At 41.0% G+C, this 16087-nt stretch overlaps 1 protein-coding gene across 1 annotated transcript in view; it reads left to right on the plus strand.

Annotated features, from left to right (window-relative positions):
* The first annotated feature begins 960 nt into the window (after positions 1-960).
* LOC140126223 (tetraspanin-11-like) overlaps positions 961-16087 on the plus strand; it is a 44579-nt gene continuing 29452 nt past the window's right edge. Inside the window, exons 1-3 of the mRNA XM_072145430.1 lie at positions 961-1119; positions 7764-7861; positions 14946-15137. Coding sequence (XP_072001531.1) covers positions 7775-7861; positions 14946-15137 — 279 coding nt within the window. The 5' untranslated portion in view covers positions 961-1119; positions 7764-7774. The remainder of the gene's footprint in view (positions 1120-7763; positions 7862-14945; positions 15138-16087) is intronic.

Below are 16087 nucleotides of genomic sequence, written 5' to 3' on the forward strand. Positions count from 1 at the left end.
TTGCGATCCAGCGGAGCGTTCTCTGCGGAGGATTCGGGTCAGGCCGGGATTCACTAAGGCAGTTCCTCCGACGTCCACCAGGTGTCGCTGCTGCGCTGAAGACCATCGGATTGCATCGGAGTTCACCGTCCTACCCTGGGTGCAGGTAAGTGCGTGTCGAGCGACACTTTTTTTTTTAAAATGCGACGGTTTCTCCGAATCCGTCGGGTTTTTGTTCGGCCACGCCCCCCGATTTCCGTCGCGTGCATGCGCAACAATCCGATCGTGTGCGCCAAAACCGCGGGGCAATTCAGGAAAAATCAACGCAAATCGGAAATATTCGGGTAAAGCACGAATCGGGCCCTTAGTAAATGACCCCCATAGAGTTGTAGTTGATGGAGATGATGGTAAAAGGTTCTCCTTAAAGGGATTCTATGATAAAATTACAGGTAAGGGGGCAGCAAAAATAATAAATCATTTCTTTCTGGTCCACCATTTGTGGACATTAATTGTCCTCACTGCACTCAAATTTATAGAGGTCTCTTGACGCTCCGAGAAGATCTCATTGAGGTGATCACTCAATCATCACTCTGACCAGTGTTCTCCTTTGAGGTCCCAATTTTTTTATATACCATATATACTTGAGTATAAGCCTAGTTTTTCAGCACAAAAAAATGTGCTGAAAACCCAAATTCGGCTTATACTCGAGTAAAAAGAATATAGGTTTTACCAGGTTTTTATGGTAAAATTAGGGCCCTCGGCTTATACTTGGGTCGGCTTATACTCGAGTATATACAGTAATTTTATTTTTCTATTTTATTTGGTGGCAAATATAGACATCCGTCAACAGATGGCAGCAGTCAACTACCATCCGGGCCTTGACTCTACTTGAAAAAGTTGGAGTGCACCCAAGTAAAAAGTTCAATTAACCTTCCCCTTGATTCTCTCGTAACGCAGGATCTGCCTCCGTCAGCCTAATGATGAGACGTCCTCGTTAAAAGCCACTGTCTCATGCTCAATAAAGCCGCTGGCTCTCGGAAAAAAAAAAAAAACCTACAACATTGATTACACCACGTTTAGCTCAGTTTTCCGCGGAGGACACATAAAATCCTCCACTTGGACGGTAAACACGAGAAGACGGTAAGTAAAGACGAGAGCGGGGGGGGGGGGGGGTCGTAGAAAACCGATGTTATGACATTGTAATACTGGTTAACTGGTTATATCATATGTGTGTGTGGTGTAGTATGTTATGTCATTGTAATACTGGTTATATCATGTGTGTGTGGTGTAGTATGTTTTGTCATTGTAATACTGGTTATATCATATGTGTGTGGTGTAGTATGTTATGTCATTGTAATACTGGTTATATCATGTGTGTGTGGTGTAGTATGTTATGTCATTGTAATACTGGTTATATCATGTGTGTGGTGTAGTATGTTATGTCATTGTAATACTGGTTATATCATATGTGTGTGGTGTAGTATGTTATGTCATTGTAATACTGGTTATATCATGTGTGTGTGGTGTAGTATGTTATGTCATTGTAATACTGGTTATATCATGTGTGTGGTGTAGTATGTTATGTCATTGTAATACTGGTTATATCATGTGTGTGTGGTGTAGTATGTTATGTCACTGTAATACTGGTTATATCATATGTGTGTGGTGTAGTATGTTATGTCATTGTAATACTGGTTATATCATGTGTGTGTGGTGTAGTATGTTATGTCATTGTAATACTGGTTATATCATGTGTGTGTGGTGTAGTATGTTATGTCATTGTAATACTGGTTATATCATGTGTGTGGTGTAGTATGTTATGTCATTGTAATACTGGTTATATCATATGTGTGTGGTGTAGTATGTTATGTCATTGTAATACTGGTTATATCATGTGTGTGTGGTGTAGTATGTTATGTCATTGTAATACTGGTTATATCATGTGTGTGTGGTGTAATATGTTATGTCATTGTAATACTGGTTATATCATGTGTGTGTGGTGTAGTATGTTATGTCACTGTAATACTGGTTATATCATGTGTGTGTGGTGTAGTATGTTATGTCACTTGTGTTATTAGTCGTACTATATATGGATGTAGCAAAGCTGAATGTGTCTACTCATATAGTGACCTGCAGTCCTATGTAAAACTGCAGACGTTGACCTTGTCGGAGATCATAATGCAAATTATGTTAATTTATACGATGGTTGGCCATTGAGAAAAGGTTTTTTTTTATTAGGGTAAGATGTTACGTAGAATAGTTTGTCTGTGTTAATTAAAGGGATATCCTGTTTCTCATTGCCTTTAATTGTCTTATCTCAATGCCTCTATGGAAATGTCTTTAGAGCTGAATTTGTCATTCATCATTTTGGGACTGCACCTCAGTTCTCTAAGTTAAGATACATGCAGTAGGTTGTAACTCTATGTGAAGTCCCATGTAACATGTGAACATGTTTCTGTTATTCATGTAATAATGCTTAGTAGATTTTGCTAAAATATGGGATTCTGAATAAGATGGAGACTTTAACTCTCTAAATGAAGTATCTGAGTCAACATAGTGTTGGCCAGGGGGCTTGATATGTGCCTTTCCGTTTTGTGTATACAGCTCCTATGCAGACCTATGTGTCTCCATGGTTACAGACTGCAAACTCTGTGTGTAGTCTTATCCTGCAGACATGTCTGATGGACAATGTTGGACTGGCTTAACTCCAGGTGAGGTTGACCCTACTTGCGTTGTCAACCTAGACATAAATACACTATGAAGTCTTAAAAAGGACCTTTCACCCCCTCACACACTTGTAGATGTGCATATAATTTTAGGGGCTGCTTCACAGATTCAGGGGCAGTTGAATTTTCTTTCTAGCCCCCCACAGTTCATAGTACAGATCATAGTTTATACGGTTAAAAAAAGACACTTGTCCATCAAGTTCAAGCAAGGAAGTTGCTAAGATATCAGTCCTGGTATCTGACCATTGGGGGTCATTTACTAAGGGCCCGAATTGCGTTTTCCCGACGTGTTACCCGAATATTTACGATTTGCAATGATTTTTGCTGAATTGCCCCGGGATTTTCGTGCACGCGATCGGATTGTGGCGCATTGGCGCCGGGATGCACGGGACGGAAATGGGGGGCGTGGCCGAACGAAAACCCGACGGATTCGGAAGAACCGACGCATTTTTTAAAAAAAAGTGTCACTGGACACGCGCTTAGCTGCACCCAGCAATGGATCGTGGACTCCGGCGGGCCTCGGCGGACTTCAGCGAAACAGCGACACCTGGTGGACGTCGGAGGAACTACCTTAGTGAATCGCCGGAAGACCCGAATCCACCGCAGAGAATGCGCCGCTGGATCACTAATGGACCGGGTAAGTAAATCTGCCCCAGTGTCTCCTGTGTCAGAGAGGAGGTGCTGGAGCAGAGGAGGGGGCGTGTGTTAATCTTCTCTCACATTGAGCTACCCGGAAGATTACCATAACAAACTCCTCTGTTCCATCACTTCCTTTCTGACAGTACAGAGGCTTATAATGATCTGATACCAGTCCTGATATCTCAGCAACCGTCGGGGCTAGAAAGAAAATTCAAAGTACCCCTGAATCCGTGCAGTAGACCCTACAGTATAAAATGTTCATATCCACATGTGTGAGGTGGTGGTAAAGTCTATCTCTATTGTATAGGTGGCAGTAGTCAGGGCAAATCAAATACCGAAATGTAACATGGATGTGGACAACCTAGACAGATTTGCCCAATATTGGTGACAATAGACCTAGATGTTTGACGAGTGTGAGTTTGGTCAACATAACATATGGTCTGGTCAACCAAGATGGATGTGTCCCATCGTTGATGGTAATGGACAATTAGGAGAGACCACTGGTATTGGCAATTTACCCACTGGTGGTGTCAACCTAAACAAGTCTACACAATGGTTTCTCAAGACCAGTCTCTTTCCAGGTTTGGAAGTAGTATTGCTACCGAACTGGTTTGACTGTGTGAGACGCCATGGATGTCTAGATTATGGAGATTGCCTTTGCAGGCTACCAGCTTCTTGAACGTTAGACAGTGCTATATCGAGAGCTGCCTTATTTAAGGTAGCACTGAAGGCATAATTTTCTCCAACCCTGGAGAACTTATTTACCCAGAGTCCCCAGGAGGTCATCCATGGTCTTTAAGATGGCCAGCAAAGGCAATCCCCATAAGGAGAACTAACCCGTTCTTGAAGCAGAGTGGACATCTATTGACTAGATCCTTCTCTCTACTGGAGCAAATCCCACATAAAAATCATTATGGGGCAAATTTACTTACCCGGTCCTGTCGCGACTCCCGATCTGGATGGTCCGACAAAGATGAAGTCTGGCGCGATTCACAAAGCTCGTGCGTCCGAGTTCCTGCATTCGTCGCTTCCCCACTGAGTTCCGCTGGAGTTCACCTTCTTCTTCCCGGTGCTTGTAAGTGCGTGTCTTGCTACACAATTTGAAATGTTAAATCCCGCGCGTAGTCCGAATAAGTCGGGTTGCCGAACGGCCCGCCCCCCGTTTTGTGTCACGTACAAGCCGGTGCCGATGCCCCAAAATCCGATCGCATGCACAAAAAGTCCCTCTTAAATGTGGCACAAAACGGAAATTGTCGGGAAACCCAATGTAAATGCGCTCCGCGGACCCTTAGTAAATGAGCCCCTATATGTGAAAAATATAAGTTAGTGGACTCTAAAAAAAAAAAGGTCTAAATTTTTCTAATAACTCGAGAAAATTAGTTCATTTTCAGCCAATAAATTGGAAATATTTCAGCACGTAACAAAGTTTTAGGCCAGCCGAGTCTCTCGTTTCGGATGTATTTCACCCACGCGAAAACACTTATTGAGTTCATGACTTATTGAAATTGCAATTCCCCATGAGGTGAGATGGAATTGCACACAGATCTGGTAATTTAAGTTAAAAAAAAAGAACCACCAATTGAACGTGTGATTTTCTTTCTGCCTGTTTGAGCCTCCTTTCACTGCCGGAGAATAGGTAATTTAGCGGCAGTAGGTATGGCCAATTCAGGTCAACAGAGGCTTTATTCTCTCATCGTGGATTAGAAATATAGATAATTACACAGGCAAAGAGTCTGTACAATTGAGTTGATGATTGGTTAAACTTTGCTGCACAAGAATGTGAATTTTTCTTCTTACCTGGACATAAGGGGATCACACCATTACACTTTGCTGTAGGACCTCAATATTCTCATTTCTATAGGCAACTGGTCCACCAGAAGAACATTTGATAGTCAGAGTCTGTACAATTGAGTTGATGGATGTTGAGCTTTGTTGCACGAAATGTACAGTTGACCTCTTACCTGTACAAAAGGGGATCACATAATTACGCTGTGTTGTAGGACTGTGTTCTCACTTTTATAGGTAAGTGGCCACCAGCTCAACAGAAGACCATTTGATGGTCTAAGAGTCTGTACAATCGAGTCGATGAATGGTCAAACCTTGTCGCACAAAAATATGAAGTTGACCTCTTACCTGTCACATCATGACACTGTGCTATAGGACTTGAATGTTCTCACTTCTACAGGTAAGTGGCCACCAGAGCAACAGAAGACCATTTGAGGGTCAACGAGTCTCTACAATTGAGTTGATGGATGGTTTAGACTTGTTGCACAAAAATGTGTAGTTGACCCCTTACCTGTAGAAAAGGGGATCACATCATTACGATTTGCTGTAGGACGTCAACATTGTCTCTTCTTTAATAAATGATCCACCAGAGCACCAGAAGACCATATGATGGCCAAATATTTCAAAAACACCTGCTTGATGTTGTGCCAGACCCCCTCATGCTGATAGTTTTGTCCGATAAATCTGAAGATGTCCTGTGATCTGGAAATTCTTAGCAGATTCTTCAACTTCTTTGAGGGCCTCAATGAATTTGATCAGGTATGTAACTTGAGTCCTGAATGAAAATTTGTACCAGTTCCCCTGCTGTCATAGTACTGGTCTCTTGGGACCACATGCAACTCCACAACTTACACTCTTGAGCATGACCCTGTCTAAAGAACACCCTTTGTCTCTCTTTGGACCATCTCTCTTTGGTAGGTCCTAACCACAACCCTACAATATTTCTTCAATTTTTCAGTATCTCACCCATTGGGCTAGCCATCAAATTTTGGCTCACAAAACGTTAGATTTGCTCATTTTTACATCAAAATCAAAAATGTACCAGTTATTTTCTGCTTAATATAGACCACCACTAATAGAAGTGTATCTCTTTGGACCATCTTTCTTTAGTAGGTTCTAACCATGACCCTACAACATTTTTTGAACTTTTCAGTATCTTACCCATTGGGCTAGCCATCAAATTTTGGCTCCAAAAACTTTAGGTTTGCTGATTTTTACATCAAAATCCAAAACTTACCAGTAATTTGCTGCTTAATATAGACCACCACTGATAGGAGCCAACGTGGGAAGATCATGGTCAGTGTTTTTCCTGGAATTTCAAGCTAAATTAATGAAGAAATTTCATCAGGACCATCTTTCCATAACAAAAGGTTCCTATGGTTGCAAAAGATCTTTACCATCTAATTTTGATGTTGACCAACCTAGAGAATTTTTGGTCAACTTTTTGAGAACCAGAGCATCCAACGTTTTTGATGTCACGGATTGTTTAAAACAACATGGTCATTTCCAATGGGAAGATCATGATCAAACCAAGAAATGCTTCACCCTTTTTATGGGATGTATTATTTCTAGTCCGACTGTTCATGACGGAGACTGGTTCGTAGCCAAAGAGGACTTGGGTATCTCGAAGCTCGAAGAAGGATTTGCAACGTCAACCTCCTACACAGTTGATAAAGTAGGTCTTGCCGATTGATGTCCAAACCAATAGAAATGTCTCATTTTGCCTTAATGTTTTTTTCTCCTAACCAATTCCTAATGAATATCTATTAAGCAGGTGTTTTTTTTTTATATTTTTGAAAAATACCCCCTACTATAGTCTCCAGACCAAGACCCCACGAAGAGAACTTGCTACGAGGTTGCATCTTGTCTCAATACATTTCTGGGATTTAAGGTCAAAGTTCTCATTATGGAGCCCTCCTTGGTTTTAAAAAAACAAAAATCTCCCCAATTTTTGGAGGATTCGAAGACTAAAATAGAACATTGTAGAACATCTCTTCTTGAAATAACCTTCTGCTTAGTCCATGGCTTCACGACAAGAAAAAAATCTGCATCGGTTCTCAGATATGTATCGATCGCCCTGATGAATTATATATCAGCTGAAATGGTCTTTGGATAATTCTCTTCCATCAAGCTACAATCTGGAACCAAATTTTTTTTTTTTAGGTAAAATGCCAAAATTAAGTCTATTATTAATCAGATATTTAACTCTTCGAACTGATAGTAACGGAGCTGATACAAGACTCAGGACCAGTTCAGCAGATTCAGGCAAAAACACTCATAAGGTGAAAGCCAATTGTATCGGGTGGGCCCCATGGAACTCCAGTCCGACGGTGGTTGTGACGATGTGCTGAGGCATCATGGGATTGATAACAGACAGCACAATTTATCAGTAAAGATTTTGTCCAGGGGATTTGGAGTTTGTCTATAGAAAGTATATGAGAAAATGAGTCACTTGTTTATAGTAAATGACAAGATAAGAATGAGTGGACAATCCCTTTAAGACATTATTGGTCTTGGTGTATTTATCCTGCAGAGAAAAGGAGAATCAATTGTTTACTAGATGCAAATATTCTCCGTGAAGCGTTTACGAGATTGCCGGAGCGGTTACTAAGTCATTGACGGTTTTATTTTTAGATCCGGCGGAGATGGGGCACGATCTGGATGAGCAGAAGGATGACAGGGGCACCGTCTGTGTCAAGTATCTGCTGTTTCTCTTCAATTTCTTCTTTTGGGTAAGTTCACCCCCTTGGACGGTTGTAGTCCGGGGCGAGAATTGTCACCATTGTTTCGAGAATAGAGAATATGAAATGTTGAATTTTTGCTTTTTCCTAATGTTTTGGTCACTCCAAGGCATCTGAGATAAAGAACGAGCCAAATCCGCAGATATTATTCGTGAAAAGATTATGCTGCTATATACAGCTGGGTATACAGCTACTCTTTAGATCTATGTTTCTCCATGGTAACAGACCACAATGCTGCCCTGTGTTGTCAGAATCAATAGCATTTAGGTGGAAAAATAAGTAAAAACATAGAGATAGAGGTTACTGCAGCTAGTAGTAAGTTTCTATACAACCCCAAGTGCTTTATTCAACAGTACAGGTAAGTACAGTACTCCTCTATAATGTTCTACATGGTCTTACTGATGCTTGTGATAGAGACATAGCATAGATAGAGGTTACTAGATATAGCAGTAAGTTTCTATCCAACCCCAAGTGCTTTATTCAACAGTACAGGTCAGTACAGTACTCCTCTATAATGTTCTACATGATCTTACTGATGCTTGTAAGAGAGACATAGGCACAGATAGAGGTTACTGCAGCTAGCAGTAAGTTTTTATACAACCCCAAGTGCTTTATTCTGTACAGGTCAGTACAGTTGACTCTTCTATAATGTTCTACATGGTCTTACTGATGCTTGTGATAGAGATATAGGCACAGATAGAGGTTACTGGAGCTAGCAGTCAGTTTCTATCCAACCCCAAGTGCTTTATTCAACAGTACAGGTCAGTACAGTACTCCTCTATAATGTTCTACATGATCTTACTGATGCTTGTGATAGAGACATAGGCACAAATAGAGGTTACTAGAGCTAGCAGTCAGTTTCTATCCAACCCCAAGTGCTTTATTCAACAGTACAGGTCAGTGCAGTACTCCTCTATAATGTTCTACATGATCTTACTGATGCTTGTGAGAGAGATATAGGCACAGATAGAGGTTACTGCAGCTAGTAGTATGATTCTATGCAAACCCACGTGCTTTATTCAACAGTACAGGTCAGTACAGTACTCCTCTATAATGTTCTACATGGTCTTACTGATGATTGTGATAGAGACATAGCATAGATAGAGGTTACTAGAGATTGCAGTAAGTTTCTATCCAACCCCAAGTGCTTTATTCAACAGTACAGGTCAGTACAGTACTCCTCTATAATGTTCTACATGGTCTTACTGATGATTGTGATAGAGACATAGCATAGGTAGAGGTTACTAGAGATAGCAGCAAGTTTCTATCCAACCCCAAGTGCTTTATTCAACAGTACAGGTCAGTACAGTACTCCTCTATAATGCTCTACATGATCTTACTGATGCTTGTAAGAGAGACATAGGCACAGATAGAGGTTACTGCAGCTAGCAGTAAGTTTTTATACAACCCCAAGTGCTTTATTCTGTACAGGTCAGTACAGTACTCTTCTATAATGTTCTACATGGTCTTACTGATGCTTGTGATAGAGACATAGGCACAAATAGAGGTTACTGGAGCTAGCAGTATGTTTCTATCCAACCCCAAGTGCTTTATTCAACAGTACAGGTCAGTACAGTACTCTTTTATATTGTTCTACATGATCTTACTGATGCTTGTGAGAGATACATAGGCACAGATAGAGGTTACTGGAGCTAGCAGTAGGTTTCTATCCAACCCCAAGTTGGCTTTATTCAACAGTACAGGTCAGTACAGTTCTCCTCTATAATGTTTTACATGATCTTAATCATGCTTGTGAGAGAGACATAGGCACAGATAGAGGTTATTGCAGCTAGCAGTAAGTTTTTATGCAACCCCAAGTGCTTTATTTTGTACAGATCAGTACAGTACTCTTCTATAATGTTCTACATGGTCTTACTGATGCTTGTGATAGAGACATAGGCACAACTAAAGGTTACTGGAGCTAGCAGTAGGTTTCTATCCAACCCCAAGTGCTTTATTTAACAGTACAGGTCAGTACAGTGCTCCTATATAATGTTCTACATGATCTTACTGATGCTTGTGAGAGAGATATAGGCACAGATAGAGGTTACTGGAGCCAGCAGTAAGTTTTTATACAACCCCAAGTGCTCTATTCAACAGTACAGGTCAGTAAAGTGCTCCTCTATAATGTTCTACATGATCTTACTGATGCTTGTGAGAGAGACCTAGGCACAGATAGAGGTTACTGCAGCTAGCAGTAAGTTTTTATACAACCCCAAGTGCTTTATTCTGTACAGGTCAGTACAGTACTCTTCTATAATGTTCTACATGGTCTTAGAGATGCTTGTGATAGAGACATAGGCACAAATAGAGGTTACTGGAGCTAGCAGTAGGTTTCTATCCAACCCCAAGTTCTTTATTCAACAGTACATGTCAGTACAGTGCTCCTATATAATGTTCTACATGGTCTTACTGATGATTGTGATAGTGACATAGCATAGATAGAGGTTACTAGAGATAGCAGTAAGTTCCTATCCAACCCCAAGTGCTTTATTCAACAGTACAGGTCAGTACTGTACTCCTCTATAATGTTTTACATGGTCTTACTGATGATTGTGATAGAGACATAGCATAGATAGAGGTTACTAGAGATAGCAGTAAGTTTCTATCCAACCCCAAGTGCTTTATTCAACAGTACAGGTCAGTACAGTACTCCTCTATAATGTTCTACATGATCTTACTGATGCTTGTAAGAGAGACATAGGCACAGATAGAGGTTACTGCAGCTAGCAGTAAGTTTTTATACAACCCCAAGTGCTTTATTCTGTACAGGTCAGTACAGTACTCCTCTATAATGTTCTACATGGTCTTACTGATGATTGTGATAGAGACATAGCATAGATAGAGGTTACTAGAGATAGCAGTAAGTTTCTATCCAACCCCAAGTGCTTTATTCAACAGTACAGGTCAGTACAGTACTCCTCTATAATGTTTTACATGGTCTTACTTATGATTGTGATAGAGACATAGCATAGATAGAGGTTACTAGAGATAGCAGTAAGTTTCTATCCAACCCCAAGTGCTTTATTCAACAGTACAGGTCAGTACAGTACTCCTGTATAATGTTCTACATTATCTTTCTGATGCATGTGTGTGTGTGTGTGTGTGTGTGTGTGAGAGAGAGATAGAGAGGGGCCTAGAGTGGAGCAATATGTTTCTATCCCATTCCAATTTCTTTGTTCACATTAGTGCAAGTCAGTACTTCTCTTCTATGTGGCCCTCTTCTAAACAAGAGAGAGAAAGATGGACTAATAGTAAGTTGCTATCTCACCCCAAGTGCTTTTTTCATACCAATAGAGGTCAGTACATCTCTATAATGTTCTACAAGATCCTTCATGTGCTACATCTCCTCTAAATGAGGAGACAGGGGAGAGACACAGCCTGGAGTGAAGTTGTCAGAGCTAATTATAAGTTGCTGTTTCACCTCCACTGCTTTATTTACATCTGAACAGGATAGAACTTCTCTATAATGTCCTATATGATCATTTTAAGCTTCTAAATGAGCAGCGAGAGAAACAGAAAGAGAGAGCAGAGATACAGATCTGTATTGAAGCTGCTGGAACTAATAGTAAGTTTCTATCTTACCCCAAGTGCTTTTTTCACTCCAGTGCAGGTCAGTACTTCTTGATTATGTCCTATATGATCCTCTAAAATGTCTATTTGAGTGGAATAGAGAGAGGATAGACACAGGTCCGGAATGAAGCTGCGTTCCTCTAAATGAAGAGACAAAGAGAGGAAGAGACACGGATCTGGAGTGAAGCTGTCAGAGATAATCATAAGTTCCTGTCTCACCTCCACTGCTTTATATGATAGTACTTCTCTATAATGTCCTATTTGATCATTTAAGGCTTCTAGATTGAGAGAGCAAAAGAGAAGCGAGAGACACAGGTCCAGACTGAAGTTGCTGGAACTAATAGGAAGTTCCTATCTCACCCCAAGTGCTTTATTCACACCGTGTTTCCCAGTACATTTCAGTATTGGGGTAGAGCGAGAAGAGAGACACATGTCTAGATTGAAGCTGCTGGAACTAAGAGTAGGTTACTATCTCACCCAAAATGCTTTATTCACACCACTACAGGTCAGTACTTCTCTATAATGCCCTATATGATCATTTTAAAACCTCTATCTCACCTCCACTGCTTTATTCATATCAGTACAATTGAGCACTTCTCTATAATGTTCTATATGAGCCTTTTAAACTTCAATTTGAGGAGGGAGAGAGAGACAAAGGTCCAGATAAAAGCTGCTGGAACTAATATTAAGTTGCTATCTCACCCTAAGTGCTTTATTCATACCAGTACTGGTGAGTTCTTCTCTATAACATCCTATATGATACTTTTAAACTTCAAAATGAGGAGTGAGAAAGAACAAGAGAGAGAGACAAAGGTCCAGATAAAAGCTGCTGGAACTAATATTAAGTTGCTATCTCACCCTAAGTGCTTTATTCATACCAGTACTGGAAAGTTCTTCTCTATAATGTTCTATATGAACATTTTAAAAGATAGAGAGAAAAGAGAGACAAAGAGAGAGGAGAGATAAATGTCTACATGGGTTTCTATCTCACCTCAAATGCTTTATTCACACCACTACAGGTCAGTACTTCTCTATAATGCCCTATATGATCATTTTAAAACCTCTATCTCACCTCCACTGCTTTATTCATATCAGTATAATTGAGCACTTCTTTATAATGTTCTATATGAACTTTTCAAAAGATAGAGAGAAAAGAAAGACAAAGAGAGAGGAGAGACAAATGTCTACATGGGTTTCTATCTCACCCCAAATGCTTTATTTACACCACTACGGGTCACTACTGCTCTATAATGTCTTATATGATCCTTTTAAACTGCTATTTGAACGGAGAGAGAGGGGATAGACACAGGCCTGGAATGAAGCTACTGGAGGTAATTATATGTTGCTATCTCGCCACCACTGCTTTATCCACATCAGTACCAGTCAGCATCCCTCTATGGGGCACATTTACTTACCCGGTCCAGTTGCTATCCCGCAGCGCGTTGTCCGGCGCTGATTTGGGTCTGCCGGGATTCACTAAGGATGTGCGCCCGATATCCACCAGGTGTCGCTGCTGCGCCGAGGTCCGCCGGAGTTCACCTTCTTCATCCCGGTGCATTTAAGTGCTGATCTTGCGACACAAATTCTATTTTAAATTCCGCATTTTTTCAGAATTCTTCAGGTTGTCCGATGGCCAAGCCCCGCCCGATTTCTGTCGCGTGAAATCCGATCAAGTGCGCCAAAATCCCAGGGCAATTTGGCGCAAAACGCAAATATTCGGGAAAACCAACGAAAGTGCGCCCGATGGACCCTTAGTAAATGAGCCCCATTGTGTCCTATAGGATCCTGCTGATGCTTTTGAGTGTAAGAAAAGGAATGGATAAAAGAAAAATTGAGTTTCAATAGAATTTTTTTTTACAAGAAAGGCCGCATTCTGTGGGAGTTGTGTATCGAGAGGCTCCGACAGACGACTGCGTAACCACATTTTCACTGTATTCAGACAGAATTTGATCTAATCATTGGATTATTACGCACTTCTAGTCAGCACTAGACGCCTTCACAGATTCCTCTTGCTCCAGGCTGAAGGTGAAATCTAGAAATGTTCCCAACGTCCCCTGTAATCCGGTTATGGTTGTTTACTGGATGATACATGACTGTGAGCGAGCCGCTGCGCTCACATGTCTCACGTAGATGTATATTTAATAGGCCTCGCGAAAGATACACCCTGAGGGACTGTAAATGAGGCTGATAGTAAACCACACGGTCCACAGGCCCGATCCTCGCCTCGTAGGCCTCTCTCTATCCGCCGGACGATTTTGTAAAGGTTGAAATTATTCCGGCTGGATAATTCCGAGATGTAAAAAAAATCTTAGGCAGGGATAGTAGCATTTTTTTCTTCCGTGTGGTAATGAAGACGCGGGGCCAGTTACTTCTGACTGCGTTTGTTTTCTGACCTACTTTATCTGGGATTCGGTTCAACGCATTAATTATTCCTCGAGTAGTTATGCAAATTTTTGTACCCTATTTATGGTAATATTAGCAGCTGATTGAGAAGAGGAACCCTGCTAAGTAATCACTCGAAATAAATTGACGCAAGAATAAGCACAAAAGGTCACTACTCAGAAGTGCTGCTTAAAGGGAACCTGTCACCAGAATTTTACCCCATTAAACTTGCAGCCCCCTCAGGTAGGGGATGAAATGTCCTTTCTAGAATTCCCTCCTTAATGTGAAATCTCACAAAAAAAAAATCTCCCCCAAAGTCGTGACAATGAGCAGAGAAGAGTCATATTTTGCCTGAGATGAGTCAAGTTTAGAGGCTGCAGGGGCAGTGACACTTCAGAAACACCTATCTTTTGGTGCTCACCGGGGAGCATAGTCACAATGGGGCAAGGTAAGTAGATTCTTTTAAGGTAGGTTTTCAGAAATTTATTCAAATTAAAGCAGATGAAGAAGAAGAGTTGCCTAAGAATGAAGGAAGTAGTAACTAAGTGAAGAGTTTTTCTTCATTATTAAGTAGTATAATTGGACATGGAGTTCCCTGGCTATGAGGCAGCTGGCTGCCGCAAGAGCTCATCCAACTTCGATTTCTTCCCACATCTTATGTGGATATTAGTAGTAGTCACAGTCACTATAAGATTTCAAAAAATCTTCTCTTCATTTTTAAAGAGGACCTGTCATTAAATACAAAACTCTGACATATCATGACACACCTCTTTTCATTGCCGCTGTTCCCCTTTTTAATTTGGTGCTTGTTTTTTAAAAATCCGTCCACCCATTCAGAAGATACGGCCCTCTGTATATTACATGAGACACGCCCCTGAGGAAATCAAAGGTCACCGCCCCCTTGGCTAGGATGCGCTAATTCACATATAAACTTCCAGGGGTCGTATCTTTTGAACGGATGGACGGATTTTTAAAAAATTAACACCAAATTAATCAGGGACACAGCGGAAATCACATGATCCATGTCAGTAAGAATTTAGTCATTAGTGAATTGCTCTCTTTTAGGTGGCTGCATAAGATGTAGGATACAATTTTGTAGTGTTTGTCATTCTCCTTGCAGATCGGCGGGGCTGCAGTCATCGCGATGGGTCTGTGGACCTTATTGGAGAAAAGCAGTTACATCTCGTTTCTAGCAAACAGCACCCTCTCAGTGTCGGCGTACATTCTACTTTTCGCTGGAGCGGTGGTCATGATCACCGGATTCCTGGGATGCTGCTCTTTGATTCGGGAACATAAAACCTGCCTTTCTATAGTAAGTATAACCTGTCAATGGTGTCTCTGGGATTCTGTAACCATCCATGTTGCATCTGGTCTTCATCTTTCTCTTTTGTTGTTTCTAATGTGTTCATAAAGTTAAAGGGTTCAAAGTTTTTTTATTATTTATTAAAAATGGCAGTAAAAACAAAGAAAGTAAAGCTGAACTCTATCCGATCCACTGTTGTCCCCATACTGACACTTCCTGGGTTCCCTCCGGTCTCTACTTCCTGTTACATCACAACATACAGGAAATGATTGCTTGGCCAATCACTGGCTGCAGGGGTGACTCACCTCATCATGTGATTGGCTGAGTTGTGTTTTCCAGTGTGTCCAATGGAACCAGCATCAGAAGAGGAATGGTCAGCAAATATGGCCAGACAACCCCTTCAATGGTTAAAGGGGTTGTGATATTTTTTAATTTCTTCAAAATCGTAACATTTTTGAAAAATCAAGATCCATCATGATAAACTAATAGATCCAGGCACTGTGACTGTGCTAATCTTCTTATATTTGTTGTCAATGGCCTCCTTTGTTCTGAAAGCAACTTTTAAAATTGTGCTAATGAACCAGAATGGTTCCTAGAGGTGTTATCAGAGCACCTCCGTGCTGTGGCTGCTACAATGTCTCCTCCTCTGCTCCCTCAGCACTTTCCCCAAACTTTGCCTTTGGTAATCTCACTCCAGCAGGAGGAAGTTTCAATAGATGGTAGGAGGGGGAAGTGCTCCTGCAGAATGTAACAACGATAGAATTTTCCACAAGAAGGGGCTTTGTAAACACCCTCATAGCCCTTCAGACTCATTAGCATAATTATAAAAGTTGCTTTTAGAAGGAAGGAGACCATGGATAACAAATATAAGAAGATTAGCACAGTCCCGGTGCATCTATGAGTAAGTGTCCCTGTTTTGTCATGATGGAATTTGATGGTAGTGGCCTGTCCACCAAAAG

This window comes from Engystomops pustulosus, chromosome 4 (genome assembly GCF_040894005.1).
Source record: "Engystomops pustulosus chromosome 4, aEngPut4.maternal, whole genome shotgun sequence".
In the NCBI taxonomy this organism is placed as follows: domain Eukaryota; kingdom Metazoa; phylum Chordata; class Amphibia; order Anura; family Leptodactylidae; genus Engystomops; species Engystomops pustulosus.